This window comes from Tursiops truncatus, chromosome 5 (assembly GCF_011762595.2).
Source record: "Tursiops truncatus isolate mTurTru1 chromosome 5, mTurTru1.mat.Y, whole genome shotgun sequence".
In the NCBI taxonomy this organism is placed as follows: domain Eukaryota; kingdom Metazoa; phylum Chordata; class Mammalia; order Artiodactyla; family Delphinidae; genus Tursiops; species Tursiops truncatus.
In genome coordinates, this window is record NC_047038.1 from 4,724,412 (window position 1) to 4,742,635 (window position 18,224).

The 18,224-nt window shown below is 41.8% G+C and overlaps 2 protein-coding genes across 2 annotated transcripts; one reads left to right on the top strand and one right to left on the bottom strand.

Annotated features, from left to right (window-relative positions):
- Positions 1–426: 426 nt before the first annotated feature.
- Positions 427–14,099, top strand: MGARP (mitochondria localized glutamic acid rich protein). Its single transcript, XM_019927959.3, has 4 exons — positions 427–1,698; positions 6,898–7,001; positions 11,851–11,944; positions 13,276–14,099. The coding sequence occupies exons 1-4, from the start codon at positions 1,392–1,394 to the stop codon at positions 13,725–13,727; spliced, it is 957 nt and encodes a 318-aa protein (XP_019783518.1). The 5' UTR covers positions 427–1,391; the 3' UTR covers positions 13,728–14,099.
- A 2,019-nt stretch (positions 14,100–16,118) lies between these two features.
- LOC117312369 (signal transducer CD24) lies at positions 16,119–17,960 on the bottom strand. The gene has a single exon (XM_033856673.2). It carries the CDS (start codon positions 17,877–17,879, stop codon positions 17,643–17,645), a length of 237 nt encoding a protein of 78 aa, XP_033712564.1. The 5' UTR covers positions 17,880–17,960; the 3' UTR covers positions 16,119–17,642.
- Positions 17,961–18,224: the final 264 nt, after the last annotated feature.

Sequence of the window (18,224 nt, forward strand, 5' to 3'; positions counted from 1 at the left end):
ACAGATTTGATTTGATTTGTCAGTCCGTACTAGCTGCTAGCAGTTCATCCTAGGACGTATAGTTGATGCTGGGCAAAGGTAGCAAGTGTACGAATCTGCATTTTGTTACTTTCAGGACTACCTAACTTCTTGGTGGAGGGTCTGGGTCTAGCCCCTTCTTTGGGGCTTGGAAGTCTAAATCTGACCTCTCATTAACACAGATTACCTATTTGCTCTTAAGGTTTAATCACTAGGAATAGCTAGTGACTGAGCATCAAAAAACTAGTTCTGGGGCTTCCCTGGTGGCGCAGTGGTTGAGAGTCCGCCTGCCGATGCAGGGGACACGGGTTCGTGCCCCGGTCCGGGAAGATCCCACATGCCGCAGAGCGGCTGGGTCCGTGAGCCATGGCCGCTGAGCCTGCGCGTCTGGAGCCTGTGCTCCGCAACGGGAGAGGCCACAACAGTGAGAGGCCCGCGTACCAGAAAAAAAAAAAAAAACTAGTTCTGATCATTGGCTTGTACTCCTTAAATGAGACTATATTAAATATTATTAGAATTGGGTTCAGAACGAGAACCTCTGAGGAGTGTTTAGTTATTCACCTAGCAAATGAGCAAGTAGTTTGCCTGTAACATGCCAAGAGAACTTGGAACCAGAAGGACTATGTTCATGTCCTTTAAAAAAAAAAAAAATCATAACCATCGGTCCTTGAAAATTCCTCCCCACCACCTGGTCGTTTGCTAAACCGAGTAATTGCCACCTTCCTCAGAGCGATGAACTAAAAATTAAAGGAGAAAATTATGTGAAAGTGCTTTATAAACTGTCAAGTGCCAAACATACTTAAGGGGTTACAGTAGTAGGAAATGGTGCCTTCCAAAGATTAATCACGTAGAAAATGTTATAAGCATACATGATTGGTTTCCATATTCAAACCATGACAGATTCTTGTCGCCACAATGAGGCAAGTGATTGAAATCTGGAGGGAGAAACTAATAATTCAGTGTTTTTAGTTGATTTGGAGATACTAGCTTCACATCCCATAGAGGAATATGCAGCATTTTTGGAGTTTATATTTAAAAGTTATTGTAATCGTGAATTGCCTAGAAATTCAGCCATTAAGTGGGAATTTTCTTAGGATTCTGAACATCACCCAGAGCACTAATGGGAGGCTGAGGCTACCCCCCTCCTCCATCTCCAGGGAGCTTCCAGCTGCCCTTTCCACTCCTAGGAAAGCTAGCGGAGTGCGTGAGAGAAAGGGGGTTCAGCTTGCACACGGCATGATAAATCCTGTCTGTGTCTTATTCCGGATGCGAGTCCCGAGACATTTCATCCTGCTCTGAGGAGTCCCACTGACTGGAACAGTACAGGGCAGGCAGATGACAGCGACTTCTCGGTTCTCCATCCCTTTTCCGAGATGCCACCATCAGCTTCTCCGGCCCAGGCGAAGGCGACAGAGCCTGCAGATTGGGTTGAGGGAGGACGGTGCGCACGACCAACCCCTGCGCACAAACCCCACGGGGCCGCGGGGGCGGGGCGGGCAGGGGTCAGCGCCCCTCCCCGGGGCGGGGCTCGCCAGGGCTCCCCGCGCTCCGCAGCACCGCGGGCTACAGCGGCAGCGGCGTGCAGGGAGCCGGGCGCGATGTACCTCCGCAGGGCGGTCTCCAAGACCCTGGCGCTGCCTCTGCGGGCGCCCCCAGGCCCCGCGCCGCTCCGGAAGGACGGTGAGTCGCAGGCGCTGGCCCGGGGGGCCTCTCCCGGCGTCCAAGCCTGAGGAGGACAGGTGCCTCGCGCACAGATCGCGCGGGCGCGCCGGTTCCCGCCTGCCCTTCGTGGGCCAAAGCCAACCCCGGCAGCAGAAGCCTGAGATTGGGGATAGGGATGGGGATGGTGGGGGGGCGGGGAAGAAGGGGGAGGGTGGCCGGGAAATCACCTCGACATTCTTGGAGACTTTGGAAGTAGGGTGCCTTTCCAGCGCGGCTTCTGGATCCGGACTGGATTTCCTGGGTTCGAATCTTGATCTTGGGCAAGTGATTTCACTTCAGTTTCCTCATCTGCAAAATGGGGACACTAATGAGTTTTAATGAGTTAATATGTAGTTAACAGCGCTTAGAAAAGTGCCTGGCGAAAGTCGGCAAAGCTTACCCCTTGTCTTAATACAGGGCCCAAAGCGCTCTCCAACTTCACGAGGAAGCAGAGGAATGGGTGGGAAGATGGACCCTGGTCCGCGGGCTCGGCAGGGTGCGCGGAAGGCAGTGCCGGCCGCGTAGAAGTTGGGTAAATGCTCTTGAGTAAATAGACTCAAGACCTGTCCAGGACTCGGCAGCCACGAGCCTGGGCCGTGGCATCCCCGGTGAGGAAGGGGCTTCGAAACGCTTTCCTTAGGGGCTGCAGAGAGATCTGGAGCCCTCCAGCTGTTGCGTCCCCCCCCTGTATCCATCACCTGTAGATTTTCTAAAGCACGGGGAAAGGGAGCGAATTTCCTGAAGGGGAAGTGGCAGTGCGAGCTGGAAGCTTATTAAATAAAAATTGATACGCACGAAGGCGCCTAGCCTAGGGCCTGGGCCATCGTAGGTGCTGAAGTGTGAGCAGGAGAGCATTTTCCCTGCCAGCCGCCGGCGGCCCTACGCCCAGGTTTGCGCAAGCGAGCAGTTCTGCCCCAGCCGGCTCTTTCCTAGTCGTCGTGCATCTTCTCTTTTCCGTCCCTGACTGGGGCGCTGGCTCTTAGACAACCTCGTGGAAAGTTCTTAGTTCTCCCTTCACTTTGCCCCACTTGCTAAGGCTTGCATTGGAGTCGGGGAGAAAGAGAACGACTCCTGCGGAAAATTCCATGGCCAATTTGTTTCCACTTTGATTAGGCCTGCGGTGGTGATGGTGATGGCGGGAGGGAAGGAGGGTATGTGTAACTAGCTTTATTTTTCTCTTAAAATGCTACTGAGAAGAAGTTGCCTCCAGTAACAGAAATAAAGAGTCTTCGTTTTCCTTGATCTCTATGCCGAGTAAGACAGAGCAGACTTTTCGCTGGTGAAATAGGGGGAAGCCATTCCTTTGAAAGTTCAGAAGATAACGGGGCTGTTGTGATTGGGGGTGGGGAGATGGAAAAGGCCCTGACGGTGGCCTTTCGAGCTCTCTGAACGCAACCCTCACCGTCCTCACGGACACGCATACACATCTTTTTTTGGTAGCTGCACATATTTCAAATAATTTCCTCCCCAACTTGGGGTAAAAGAAAAGAAGTCTGAAAATTCTGAACAGGTAGTTAGCAATACTGGTTGTAGCAGTACTGATCTTTTCCTCATTTTCATCTAATTACTTTTTTGTAGTGTTGATTCATTTATGTATTTTCTGAACTGTAATTGACTGGAAATTTGGCTTCGGTCGTGGACATTAACCTTGTATTGGTACTTCCAATTTGGATGAAAAATGAAATTGTTTCAGTTTGTTGAAGGATAAAATTTTAACCGTGCCTCATCAAATTTTGTTCTCTGGTTTTTGCTTCTAAAAATGTAAAATTTTAATGAATAAATAAATTAGGTTTACAGTAGATCACCGAAAAAACTCAGAAAGACAAACTAGAAGTCGCCTGTAATTCTACCACTTAGTGAATACCACTATTTATCTACATTTTAGTGTACGTGGTGTTGCAGACCTTTTTTCCGCCTTCCTGCATTTTTTTTTTCTTATGTACATTGCTTCCACAATGTACATAATCTGGGATAGTCCTGTAAAGATTATTTTGCTATAACTTTTCACTTAATATATTGTAAATATTTTCTCGTGTAGACAATCTTCTGCAAAAATTAAAATATCTGTTTCACATTTATGAATATGCTAAAATTTGTCTAATCTTTACCAAATATTGATTTCCCATTTCATTGCTCTTTTAAATAACTCTGCCATAATTGTATTTGTCTTTACTTAAACCTCTGTAATTTTCTCTATTTCTTCCTATTTAAAAAAACTTTTTTTGTTTTTTTTTTTTTTGTGGTACGCAGGCCTCTTACTGTTGTGGCCTCTCCCGTTGCGGAGCACAGGCTCCAGACGCGCAGGCTCAGCGGCCATGGCTCACGGGCCCAGCTGCTCCGCAGCATGTGGGATCTTCCCAGACCGGGGCACGAACCCGTGTCCCGTGCATCAGCAGGCGGACTCTCAACCACTGCGCCACCAGGGAAGCCCTAAAAAAACTTTTTGATATTTATTACTGGTTGCCAACTATGAAAGCTATGTATTCCCTATTTAATCACAGCTGTAGTTTTAAACCAACAAAAGCTCCACTAGAAGTCAAAGACATAACCTCTTACCATAGCCTCTCAGGGCACATTTGTAGGGAAAAATTGTTTTTTTCTAAGAGATGATCATTTATATCCAAACTAAGAACATATATACAAAATCTTCCCAATTTTGCTACTACGGAGATTCGTAGTTTGTGCAAATGTCTTGAGATTTGCTTTCTGCAAATCATAACTTCTTCCAGGTCCCTACACCCTTATTCTCTGTGTCAGGCCACATCAAAATACATTGAGTTTTCCTAGTCACACTGTCTCATGCTTTTGCACACGCTCTGCCTTCTGCCTCCAATGCAATTTTCCCTCCCCTTGTTTATCTGACAAACTCCTACTTTCCTTCAAAGCTCAGGTCACGTCTTTTCAATCGTGGCAGTTACCTTGAGCCAGCTAGCTGAGTCCTTTCACTGCGTTTTCATGCTATTGTTGCTTCTGCTTTCATCTGTTACAGCATTTGTCACACTGCATTGCAGTTATTTGTCTACAATTATTCGCCTGTACATCTTTTCCCTCTTTTTTGAGGCTAGGGGCCTTGTGTGTTGTGTTTACAGTTATACTCTTTTTTAAAAAGATTATTTTGTTTTATTTATTTATTTTTATTTTTTGGCTGCACCTCCGGCATGTGGGATCCTAGTTCCCCAGCCAGGGACCAAACCTGCACCCCCTGCATTGGAAGCGCGGAGTCTTAACCACTGGACCGCGAGGGAAGTCCCTACAGTTATAATCTTTTTTTTTAATATAAATTTATTTATTTATTATGTTTGGTTGTGTTGGGTCTTCATTGCTGCGCGCGGGCTTTCTCTAGTTGCGGCGAGCAGGGGCTACTCTACGTTGCGGTGCACGGGCTTCTCGTTGCAGTGGCTTCTCTTGTTGCGGACACAGGCTCTAGGTGCGTGGGCTTCAGTAGTTGTGGCATGCAGGTTCAGTAGTTGTGGCTCACGGGCTCTAGAGCGCAGGCTCAGTAGTTGCGGTGCACGGGCTTAGTTGCTCCTAGGCATGTGGGATCTTCCCAGAGCAGAGATCAAACCTGTGTCCCCTGCATTGGCAGGTGGACTCTTAACCACTGAGCCACCAGGGAAGTCCCTCTTTATCTTTAAAATAGAGAATTTGAGCTATATGAACTTTAAGCTTCTTCTAGCTTTGAGTCTATCATAAAAATTTCAATTCCATAGCATATGGTATATACAAATTCTAGCACTATAGAGTTAATATATTTAAATAGAATAATACAGTACCTTAATCTATTTCTATTAGTTTGTACAAAATTGCCCTTCTATTTTAGATATGACCTTATGGCAACATTTGTCTTAAAAGAGCTTATATCTGGTGGGAATGTAAATTGATAGCCACTATGGAGAACAGTATGGAGGATCCTTAAAACACTAAAAATAGAACTACCATATGACCCAGCAATCCCACTACTGGGCATATACCCTGAGAAAACCATAATTCAAAAAGAGTCATGTACCACAATGTTCACTGCAGCTCTATTTACAATAGCCAGGACATGGAAGCAACCTAAGTGTCCATCGACAGATGAATGAATAAAGAAGATGTGACACATATATACAATGGAATATTACTCAGCCATAAAAAGAAACAAAATTGAGTTATTTGTAGTGAGGTGGATGGACCTGGAGACTGTCATACAGAGTGAAGTAAGTCAGAAAGAGAAAAACAAACACCGTATGCTAACACATATATATGGAATCTAAAAAAAAAAAAACGTTCTGAAGAACCTAGGGGCAGGACAGGAATAAAGATGCAGATGTAGAGAATGGACTTGAGGACACGGGGAAGGGGAAGGGGAAGCTGGGACGAAGTAAGAGAGTGGCACGGACATATGTACACTACCAAATGTAAAATAGATAGCTAGTGGGAAGCAGCCACATAGCACAGGGAGATCAGCTCAGTGCTTTGTGACCACCTAGAGGGCTGGGAAAGGGAGGGTGGGAGGGAGACACAGAGGGAGGAGATATGGGGATATATGTATATGTATAGCTGAATCACTTTGTTATAAAGCAAAAACTAACACACGATTGTAAAGCAATTATACTCCAATAAAGATGTTAAAATATAAATAAAAAAATTTTTTAAAAAGCTTCTATCTGCCCGTCTTTAAAGGTTTTATATTAGAAGAATTAGAGTTTCTTTCTATGTCTACATTTGTAATATAGATTTATAGAAATGTGTTGGATTTCAACATAAATGTTTTATTTAACATGTAAACTTTAAGCACAAATGTATTTAATTAATTTTTTGTAAAAATATCTTTTCCATTGAATCCTGTGGTGTAGAATATACAATAAATGGATTTCTTTTGCTCACATGCATCTCGTTTGACTGTTAAAATTGTTTAACGCTTTGTCATTTCTCCTCACCCACGTCTGCATTCCTTCGAAGTAAAGCATGATGCGAAGCATCAGGATGACAGGTTTCATAAGTAATTATCAAATTAGATTAAGAAAATGTCAAGTGGAATTATTACCCTACCTTGTAATACTGTATTCCTTTAAGCTAACATCAGTTGATGTTAATAGATTCTAGGTTCACTGAGGGGTAAAACATTTTTTTGGATGTAATCATCTAAAATAGTTTTGCCCGTGGTGGAGCTAACTGTGTTTAAACTTGTTTTCCTAGCATCTCTTCGCTGGATGTCATCTAACAAATTCCCTGGATCGTCCGGATCAAATATGATCTATTATCTGGTTGTAGGTGTCACAGTCAGTGCTGGTGGATATTATGTAAGTGTTTTAATAACCTTGGTGCTCAGGAATTCATATATTTTACAACCTGTGATAAAACTCAAAGCAATGTCAAGATCAAGACATGGGATTAATTAAATATACAAGATTATGAAAAAAAATTTTTAAGTATAAAATACTTACTACCACTAACTATGGATGACTTTCATTAAAAACAATGTTATTATAAATACTAACAGTACTAATGGCTGACATTCGAGTGTTTACCACGTGACAGACTCATGGCTCATTTAATTATTACAACAATTCTTTAAGGTAGGTACTATTATTAACATTTGACAAGAACTGTTTTGAGAGAGAAATGTTTTAAAAATTAACAGACTTTATGGGACTTCCCTGGTGGTCCAGTAGTTAAGACTCCACGCTTCTACTGCAGGGGGTGCGAGTTCCATTCCTGGTCAGGGAACAGAGATTCCCCATGCTGCATAACACGGCCAAAAATAAATTAATAGACTTTATTTTTTGGAGCAGTTTTAGGTTTACAGAAAAATAAGCAGAAAGTACAGAGAATTCCCATATACTTCCTCTTACCCCTCTGCCCCCCTTTCCCAAATCAACAACCTTGCTTTAGTGAGATACATTTGTTACAACTGATGGGTCAACACTGATACATTATTATTGACTAAAGGCTGTAGTTTACATGAGGGTTCACTCCGTGTTGTACATTATATGGGTTTTAGCAAATATATACTGACATGTATCCACCATTACAGTAGCACACAGAATAGTTTCATTGCCCTAAAAATCCCCTGTGCTCCAACCATTCATTCTTCCCTCTCTCCCCCAGTCTTTTAACTGTCTCCATAGTTTTTTATTAGCTTTACATCTTTACTTTTATTTATTATTTTAATTTTATTTTTTTTCTGGTATGCGGGCCTCTCACTGTTGTGGCCTCCCCCGTTGCGGAGCACAGGCTCCGGACGCGCAGGCTCAGCGGCCGTGGCTCACGGGCCCAGCCGCTCCATGACATGTGGGATCTTCCCAGCCCGGGGCACGAACCCGTATCCCAACCACTGTGCCACCAGGGAAGCCCTTTACTTTTATTTTTTAAAAGTAGTATTTATCTATATATTTTTTTAAAATTCAAAATAGACATATATAAAATCAAAAGAATGTTTTCCTCCCTGGTCTTCCTTATCCACTCCCCACAAGTAAACACCATAAAGCAAAGCTTTTAATAGTATGATTTTGGAGCTAAAAAAAAAAGAGAGACATTTGTGAGTTAATAAGATAATTCTAGGAATTCCCTGGAGGTCCAGGGGTTGGGACTCAGCGCTTTCCCTGCTGTGGGCCCAGTGCAATCCCTGGTTGGGGAACTAAGATCCCGTAAGCTGCACTGTGTGGCCAAAAATAAATAAATAAATAATCCTATTGATTTGAATCATTCCTCCTTTTGCCATAAACTTTCTAAACTGAAACCCAATCTTTATTATGAATAAAATGAGAATAAGTATATATTCTTCAGGAACCATGAGACTACACAATCACTACATTTTGGTTTGACCTTACAGAAATATGCATAAAGAGATGTTTAGTCCTAACTAGGAGCAGTTTAAAGGACTATGTAGGTAATGAAAGCAAACTACATATCCTACTCTTCAGAAACGTGAAAGCCTCAAGAAGCCAGGAAAGTTCAAACATGTCACTTATATTATTGTCTTCCACTAATCTACCTGCTTTCACTCATACCCAGATTCCTTTGCTTTACCATCTTTCTACTGCTTAATATTGAATTCACTGCCTAGGGCTGCTATAGTTGGATATAGGCCACTGGAAAACAGATTAAACTAGGCCATGTGATTATGTGGGAAGCTGGAAGACTGAATTTCATCTGGACATCGCTACACCCCTAATCATGTTTACCAGTGCCAGACGTGAACCTCTGCAGTCCGCTAAATCCTCCTTTGCAAAAGCAATCTTAACTGGCTGGTTAGAAACTGGCTACGCCTGAGAGCTCTTTCTGGCCTTGTTCTCTCACAGTGGGAATGGAAATTGGACAAGGTGATGATCTCTAAGTCCCTTTCTACCTCTAAGATTATGTAGTTTTTTTTTTTTTTGTTGTTGTTGTTTTGCGGTACACGGGCCTCTCACTGTTGTGGCCTCTCCCGTTGCGCAGCACAGGCTCCGGACGCGCAGGCTCAGTGGCCGTGGCTCACGGGTCCAGCCGCTCCGCGGCATGTGGGATCTTCCCGGACCGGGGCACGAGCCCGCGTCCCCTGCATCGGCAGGCGAACTCTCAACCACTGCGCCACCAGGGGAGCCCAGATTATGTAGTTTTTATCTGGAATGTTGGAAGCCTTCATTCCCAAGAATCTTAGGCTACTTTCAGGAGGAAATACAGAACCTGAGGCACTCAAAAACCCATATTCTAGCCCTCCCCTTCCCTTCCTTGTCCTGCACTAAAATAAATTCTATATTAGGTTTATCTGATGCTCCCTAGGTAAGAGCACTTTTTCATTTCCAAGTAAAATCTACTACCAGAGCCTCTGAAAATCTGAGTAAGGCCCAGGTCACTTCCATTTTTTGAAGGTCTGGGTATCTTGGGAGAGCAAAATGCCAGACTGGTTTCTAAAAGCTGTGGTAGATTTTAGATGCTTACGTTTAATAACTACAAAATATCATTTGGAAATAACTTCAAAGTCTAATTTTGAGACTCTCTCTTCTAATAGACCTTTCTTCTACTCTGTGCTTGATAATGTTCGATTTGAAAAAGCTAGATCCTCTGGGTTACACATGAGTGTGAATTATTCTTATATCTCTTTGATTCTGCTTTAGCAGCTAAATTGTCTTAGCCCCTTGAACAATAAGACTAATATCCTAGGGATGTTGCTGCTGGGATGGCCACTTCAGGGACATGAACTTGGGCACAGGTTCAGCTTTACTGTACTGAGAACTGAGGGTGCTGACTCGGTGTACAAGTCAGGAGCTCCCACCCCACTAGGAAAATATTCCCTGCTTTTATACAAAAATGTTGACTGTCATTCCTGCTGATCCTGTTTGCTCTGTGTGTTTCAAAGCCAGATGATTCAAGTCAGAATTCACCAAACCCTGAGGGTTTGTTCAAGGGCCACTTTTGCAGTATTTCCACCCCCCCGAGCTTATGGAGTTTTCCATTTTCACAGTCTAATTTTAACATACTATAAAATGGTTTGTAATTTGCATAGGATAACTTTTAATGAGGTTAATGGTTTATAATGATTAAAAATTTAGAAAATACTACATATAAATATGCAAATTTTTAAAATCTGTCATCCTAGTTGCCACTAAGAGAGAAATATCTACCAACATTTTTTTAAGCTGAGATAATATGAACAATATTATCTAGTGAGATTTTCTTTTTTGTTTTTGCGGTACGCGGGCCTCTCACTGTTGTGGCCTCTTCCGTTGCGGAGCACAGGCTCCAGACGCGCAGGCTCAGCGGCCATGGCTCACGGGCCCAGCCGCTCTGCGGCATGTGGGATCTTCCCAGACCGGGGCACGAACCCGTGTCCCCTGCATCGGCAGGCGGACTCTCAACCACTGCGCCACCAGGGAAGCCCGAGATTTTCATTTTTAAAATATCATTGTCTAGTATGAATACGCCAGAGATTACTACTTGATTTTGAAATGAAAGGAGGCCTGCACATTGTATCTAAGATTAAGATAGCTTTATTACCAATTTTGTTTCTCAAGTAACCTGTGGGTCGGTCATATTACTGCTTTTAATGACTAAACCTAGCTGACTTAAGGAATCTTCATTGGGGTCTACAAATGGGTCATTTTGGAAGACTTTTGGAAAACTTTTCATTGCGGGAGAATTGAGTTTCACCTGCAGTTATAAGAACTAATACAGAGAGAGCTCATTTCCCCCAGTGACAACATCTTTGCTAACTATAAAACAGTATCACAGCCAGGAAACTGACATGGATACGATCCATAGACCTTATTCAGATTCCACCAGCTTTACATGCACTTGTGCGTGTGTGTGTGTGTGTGTGTGTGTGTGTGTGTGTACGCACGCTCAAGTGCATGTATTTAGTCCTAAGCAATTTTATCACATGTGTAGATTCGTGTATTCACCACCACAGTCAAGAGACAAGACTGTCCCATCACCACAAGGGTCCCATGTATTGTTCTTTTGTAATTGTACTCACTTCCCGCCTGCTCTCCCCCTCCCTTCCTCCTGACGACTACCCATCTGTTCTCTATTTCTGTATTTCTTGTCATTTCAAGAACATTACCAAAAAAAATTAATAATAATAATAGTAATGTTACATAAATGGAATCCTAAGGTGTGCAACCTTTTGAGATTGGCTTTTTTCACTCAGCATAATTTACCTGGAGATTCATCCAAATTGTTTCCTGTATCTATAGTTCATCCCTTTTATGGCTGAATAGTGTCCTATGTCCTGGACGTACCACAGTCTGTGTAACGATTCACCGGTTGTAGGACGTCTGGACTGGTTCCAGTTTTTGGATTACAAATAAAGCTACCATGAACATTTGTGTACAGGTTTTTGTGTGCATATAAATTTCCATTACTCTGAGATAAATACCACAGGATATTTGCAAATGCCTGTCAGAATATTTTGATTCTAGCATAATTTTTTTTTCTTCTTGGTCTTTATCTATCCACCTTGTGTGTTTTCAGTTATCTTTGACCTCTGTTAGAACATTTGTTTCTTTCCTTTTTTAAAGCATTCTACTTATTGACAAAGATTTCCAGAGGGGAAATAAAAGAGTAGATGGTGTGTATTGGTTTCTCCTGTTTGAACTGTAGATAGCTTTAAACTTGGCATGATGAATCTTAGAGCTCAAGAAATAAACTTAAGCACACATTTACTTTCAGACTTACAAGAGAATCACATCAGAGAAAGCCAAACACAGCGATCGTATAACGAATTTGAAAGAAAAAACCAAAGCAGAGTTACATCCACTTCCAGGTAAAGTGAATTTACTCTTTTCTTTTTCCTTGAGGCACTGATTTTCATTATCTTAGTCTAGCAATGGACAGTATTTGTTTTTGGCTTCTTTACTAACTTAATCCAAAATGACTCTGGGTAGAAGTTCATTCAGGAAGGGAAAGTCCAACCAAAGCCTAAAGAATATTGTTAGAGGTTTTGGATGAGAGCATTTGGTAAATGAAAACATTGTACATTTAATCTGCTGACCAGCAGCTTTGACTTCTTTGTGTGGTAATATTACTTTTCCCCTACTCAGGTTTCCATTCATGCAGGCATAATTTTAGTATCTGTCTCTCTCAGCAGCCTGACCTTTCATTTCTCTCGTTAATTTTTTTTAAGTCATGAAATTTTGTTTCAGTTTTGGCTAAGGCCACCTGTGTGCAGTGACATTAGTAGATTCAGTCATGTCCACTGAGTCCCTCAGTTGATCTGACTGATAAAATGGCAACTTGTAAGAAAAGAAGTTTGACATTTTCACCCTAATGTATATTTCTTGCCTAAACTGCTTGCTTTAAACCATACTTTTTTCCATCTCAACTATAAGGCCATTATTATCCAATACCATGATCACTATCTAGGGACAAAGAAAACAGCTGCTCATGGACCAGTTTTAACCTTTTAGTCATGAGAACAATAAGAAACAGAATATCATTAGTAAATGTTATTGAATATAATCATGAGACGGCTGATTGTAATAATGATAAAATACAGCATTTCCATAGCACTTCCTTGGTTTTAAACCCCTCTTCATACATATTATTGTAGTCAATCCTCCCAATAGTTCCGTGAGGTAGGTATTATTAATATCCCCATTTTACAGATGACAAAACTGAGGTTGAGGGAGGACTAGTGGCTTTTCTGAGTCATCAGCTAGTAAGTTAGCTACTTTTCCATGCTATTTCACATGACACATTGCCTGTTTATTTTCATGGTTTGTATTTAAAATAAATAATCACATGAAATTATTATTTTCTTAAGTTCAACAGATTCAAAAGGGTTTTCAGAAGAGCAGACCTTTCATTTTACCTCCCCAGAGGCAACCAATAACACCAGTTTCTTTGTGTCCTCCAGGAGAGGGTCTCTACAAATATAACTCTAGGTCTATATTACCCTCCTTTTGTCCTAACACAAATAGTCCCATACTGTATACATTGCTCGTTTCCTTGCTTTTTTTTCACTGAACAGACCACCTTGGAGACCATGTCATATCAGTACTTATTGATCTGTCTCCTTTTTTAAAATGCATAGTGTCTCACCGTCTTCCCATGCTCTTTACATTAATACTTTGCTTCATGGACTAAATTTTAAAGGTGAAAAAGAGAACCTTGTGGGTGCCGAGGAAGCCAGTTCAGAAGTACCTTCAGTGGAAGCTCCGGTGGTGGACGCTGCAGAGCTTCCCAGTGCTACAGTTGCCGTCATCAAAGAGGCTTCCCCCTGTCCAGACGATGCGGAGGCTGCTGCCGAGGAGACCGCTGCCGCTGGTGCTGAAACTGGGTCAGAGGTGACAGATGCGGGGACGGGAGAAACCGCAGAGGTCAGCCCTGAAACCACGTCAGAGGTTACCAGCGCAGTTCGGGATGAAGCTGTTGCCATCGATAGTGATAAAGGTACAACCGAGAACGAAAGCTGTGGTGAATATGCTGAACTGGAAGAAAATTCTCCAGTTGAGTCAGAATCATCTGCTGGGGCTGATTTACAGGAAGAAGAAGCCAGTGTTTGTTCTGAGGCCGCCTCAGCCCAAGGCTCATCTCATGCTGATTGACACGTGGGCAAAAAATGCCACAGAGGGTCTGATAGGTGTTTTTGTAGTTTCAGTAACCTTAGATTTTAAAAAGGCTTCTTTTCTAGAAAATGTTAGTGTGCCTTGAGGATTTGGGGTATCTACTGATAGATTTCAGGATCGAGAGAATGGAGATGTTGCGTGCTGAATAGTTTTCTACTCTCTGGGATCAGAGTATGACATGTAAAGAGCTTAAAGAGTTTCACCTGTGGATTTAAATTTTATATCATAGGAATTGAGCTATCTATACAACCTGCATTCACTTTAATTTTGCTATAATTTTACCTTTCTTTAATGTATGTAAATCTAGATTCTTGAGTTTTGATTTGAACTCATTTAAATAAATTTGGAAAATCTTTAGTGCTTCTATTATTCTTCACTAATATTTATATGCATAAATAGGATATACTAATATATACACATATAACATCACATGAACATTGCAACGTTATCAAAGAAAACATAATCTAGGGAGAACTCTGCATAGGGCAATATATGTATCCGTTCTCCCATCTATATTACACGGCAGGCTGTGCCAGTGTTTTCCATTTCAGTTTAATTCTCTTCAAGCAGCATTTATCCTGGCACTTTTTGCCAGTGGTCATTCATTCATTCATTCATTCATTCCCATAGTCAACAAATGTTAACTGAGCACCTGTAATTTACCAGGCACTGTTTTAAGTGTTGAGATTAAAAAAAAAAAGATAAAAATTCTTACCCTTCCCAGCTCGTGTTCTAGGGTATATACAAATGCTCTAAACAAATATAAATAATAAACAAGATAAATAAGACAACTATATAGTATGTTAGATACTGATAAGTATTTGAAAAGAAAAATAATGAAAGTAAAGGGATTATAAGTGTTGGTTAGGGCAGCCAGAGAAGACCTTACTAAGAAGCTGTCTTGTGGGTATAAATGTGAAGGTTGTATAAGGGACCTAGTCATGAGGACATGGCAGGGCTGGGCTGCTGGGAGAGCAGCGGAAAATCATCCCAGATGAGGGGACTGAGAAGGGTAAAGGATGTGAAGCACGAATATGCTAGAGAATTTGAGGAATTGCAAGGTGGCCAGTGTGTGGCTAAAGTGGAATGAAAAAGAGGGAGAGCGGTGGAGACGATTTCAGAGAGAAAGAATCGTGATGCAAGGGTGGACTAGAACACGCAGGGTCTAGTAAGATTTCGGCTACTTAGGTAAGTTGGGAAGTGGTAGTGGAGGCTACAGATGCTCTGACTAGATCCCTTTAACTGGGCCAGTACATTTAATCCTAGCTGCTCTGAGTGTCACACACACACCCCGCCCCCAACCTCACCCCAGGCAGCTCACAGCTGATGACCGACTACCGTGGTGATACAAAAGGTGGAGCCTTCGCTGAGGGACAACGCAGAGCTTCCCAGTCGAGGCTGGTTTCCAGCTGAGATTACATCCTTGCTTAGCTTTCTCCCCCGTTCTATCCCGCTTGCCGCCTTCCTATTCCCCTGGGAGCACTCCTTTAATAAACCACCTGCCTCAAATTCCTGTTTCAAGCTCTGTTTCTAGGAACTCCACCTGAGATAATTGTACTGCATGTGGTCCCAGGAAGCAGACCCTGAGAATAGGGTTCTGGAATTGTATCACTCTCCAGCTGGATGGCCATGAGGACCCCATCCCTGGTGGTAGGTGGAGGACTGCTATTCCCTGGCCTTCTGTAGCAGTGCGGTTGCTAAGATTTTCACCCCTGGTAAACTAGGGTAGGATATAGGTGCGAGATGATAAACTGGCTGGTTTAATCCCTCTGGAATTTGAGAGCTAGCAAGAAATAATAACTGCAAGGACTTAATCATTGCAATTAAGGGATGCTGTTTCACTAAACATTCTGTAAGATAGAGCAGAAACACTACCCGGTACCACTCTACGACCTCAACACACACACAAAAATGCATTCTTCTCCACTGTTTTAGTTAGGATGCCTTCTGCTGCAAATAACAGAAACCAACTCAAAAGAGATTAAACAACAGAGAGAGTTATTATCTAACCAGCTCTCCAGAGGTCAGGCAGCTGCCAGGTTGGTCTATTCTGTGGCTCAGTTGTTAAGGACCAGGTTATTTCTATTCTGTTCTATTGGGTTGGCCCAAAAGTTCGTTCGGTTGTAAGTAAAAGACACATTTTTCATTGTCACCAAGAACTTTATTGAACAACATGGTCATTAACCGAACGAACTTTTTGGCCAACCCAATACTATCAGGAATGTTTTGGCTTTATCCTTGGTAGACTTTCCTCATGATCACAGGATGAATCACCATAATTCTAGCTAAGCCACGTGATTAATGTCCACTCAAAGTCATTCAAAAACACAAACTTCCTCAACTTAAAAAAAATATATATATATACACATATTTCCTTTTTTTTTTTTTTGCTTTCAGCCATCTTTTTATTTACAGTTTGTGTTTAATGCAAATCAATTCCATAACAAGAGAAGTTACTATGAATCAAAGCATAAATACACAAACACAATATACAATCCAAAATAGATGTACAGCATTCAGGCATGAAACAAAAGAGAATGTTCATTCACACACACAGTAGCTTGAGATCTGTTGGATATGGTTGTTCCAGTGTAGATTTCTAAAGATGGAAAAAAAAATGACTGGTTATCAAGACTACTGTGGCCATATTAGATTTCGGAACATCTAAGCATCAGTGTGTGACCATGCGAACAAAAGACTTTAGGGAGTGTCTATTTTTAAAAAGGTTTCTGTGCATCAAGGCAGTTGTGAAAAGATTTACTTTCCAAAATCAAGCCCATTTTAGGCTTAGGACCAGGTTCTAACTATCTAAAAATATTGAATGATAACATAAAGTGTTCCAAATGTGGCTATTCTGATTCAGTTTAAAAAGAAGTATTTACAGAAGAGAGTACAAAAGTTTTTCTGAATTTAATGTAAGCAAGCTTCCAGTCTTCCCTTGCCAAATATATTTGATTTATAGTTTAGCTCCTTCACATTGCCTTTTTAATTTCAAGATTTGTCAATCTTCCCTTCAAAGCAGATCATTTTTTAAACTGTAAAAAGTATCCAACATATGCAGAAATAAAAAGCATTTTGAATTAGTTGAGATCAATGTAATTCTACTCTTTGTTATCTGTTTAGCTAAATGAATCTACTGCTCTTTTTGAATAAGAATAGTCGATAAATATATAAGCAAAATGTACTCATTATGCTTGGATTTGGGGTAGATTCCAATCCATCATTGCCTTGGTACATATCAATGACTATATAAAAATTCAAATGCAATGTCAAACCCAAACCCCAAGGGAAAGAAAGAGTTCAGTTCCCAAGAGAACAGCGATAGCTTAACATAAAATTTTCTCTAGAGTACATCAGCATTAAATTAGTACTGCTGAAACAACACATTGAGGATTTACAGTAACACCTGGAAGTTCCTTCTAATGTACATATAAATAGAATCACAGAAGCTTTGTTTTACCTCATTGTTTTATGGCCTTATAAATTTAATGAACAAATGAAAACTGAATCTCTGTTCCACATCCCATTCTTTATCTCTAGGTAAGATAAAATCTATTCTCACTTTCAAGGTAGAGTTTTATGTGTCCATACTTCTTAAGCCACATTTAAGGAAATCATCTCTTAACTAATTTTGGATGTTGTCTCTTCATCTTGTACAGGAAACTCCAGCAGATTTAATATTGGCATTCGTCATCTAGTCAAACCCTTCACATGCTCTTCAAACCAATCAAATTTGGGATCCTCAACAGTTTCTGTCAATAAAATAAGGTGTGGAACTAGCAGATTCATTCAATGAAGACCTGTTCTTTTTTCCCTTGTCACACTGGATGTCTGGATGCCATCTGAATTGGGTTTAGAGGATGGGAAGTACAGATGTTTCTTGGCCTGAGTCTCTTAACAGTAGAGATGTAGAAGGGAGAGCGAGATCACCAAGAGACCGGCTGTTGACTGCAGAGTACCGGCACTTGCCTTGGTGGTGGCATTCGCTGGATTGGGGGCAGCTGAGGTATGCTGGGAGGAATTACTTGGAGGCGTTACAACAGCTGTTTGATTTGAATAAATCTGCGTAGGTAAGAGCAGTGCCAGAAGCAGCAGCCCCAGTCCAAGCCTGGCCACCATCGCTTTGCCCATGTCCGCTCCGTCGGTGCGCAGCGCGTCTCACTGGATGCGAGGTACGTGAAGGACCGCTGGCTCCGGGCGGGCGCAGGCAAGGTGGGGCCACATATTTCCTTTTAATGTTATATTGTGGAAAATTTCAAACAAAAGTAGAGAGAACGGTGTCAGGAATCTTCCTGTGCCCTCACCCAGATTTACCGATTATCACCTCTTGGCAAATCTTGTATTTGTGGTCCCACCCGCTTAATCTTCTACTACTACTAATGCCTGTACGTAAAATAATAATAATAATAATAGCAATAATAATTCTTTAGTATTGCTAATTATCTAGTCAGGAATCAAATTTCCTTAACTGCCTCA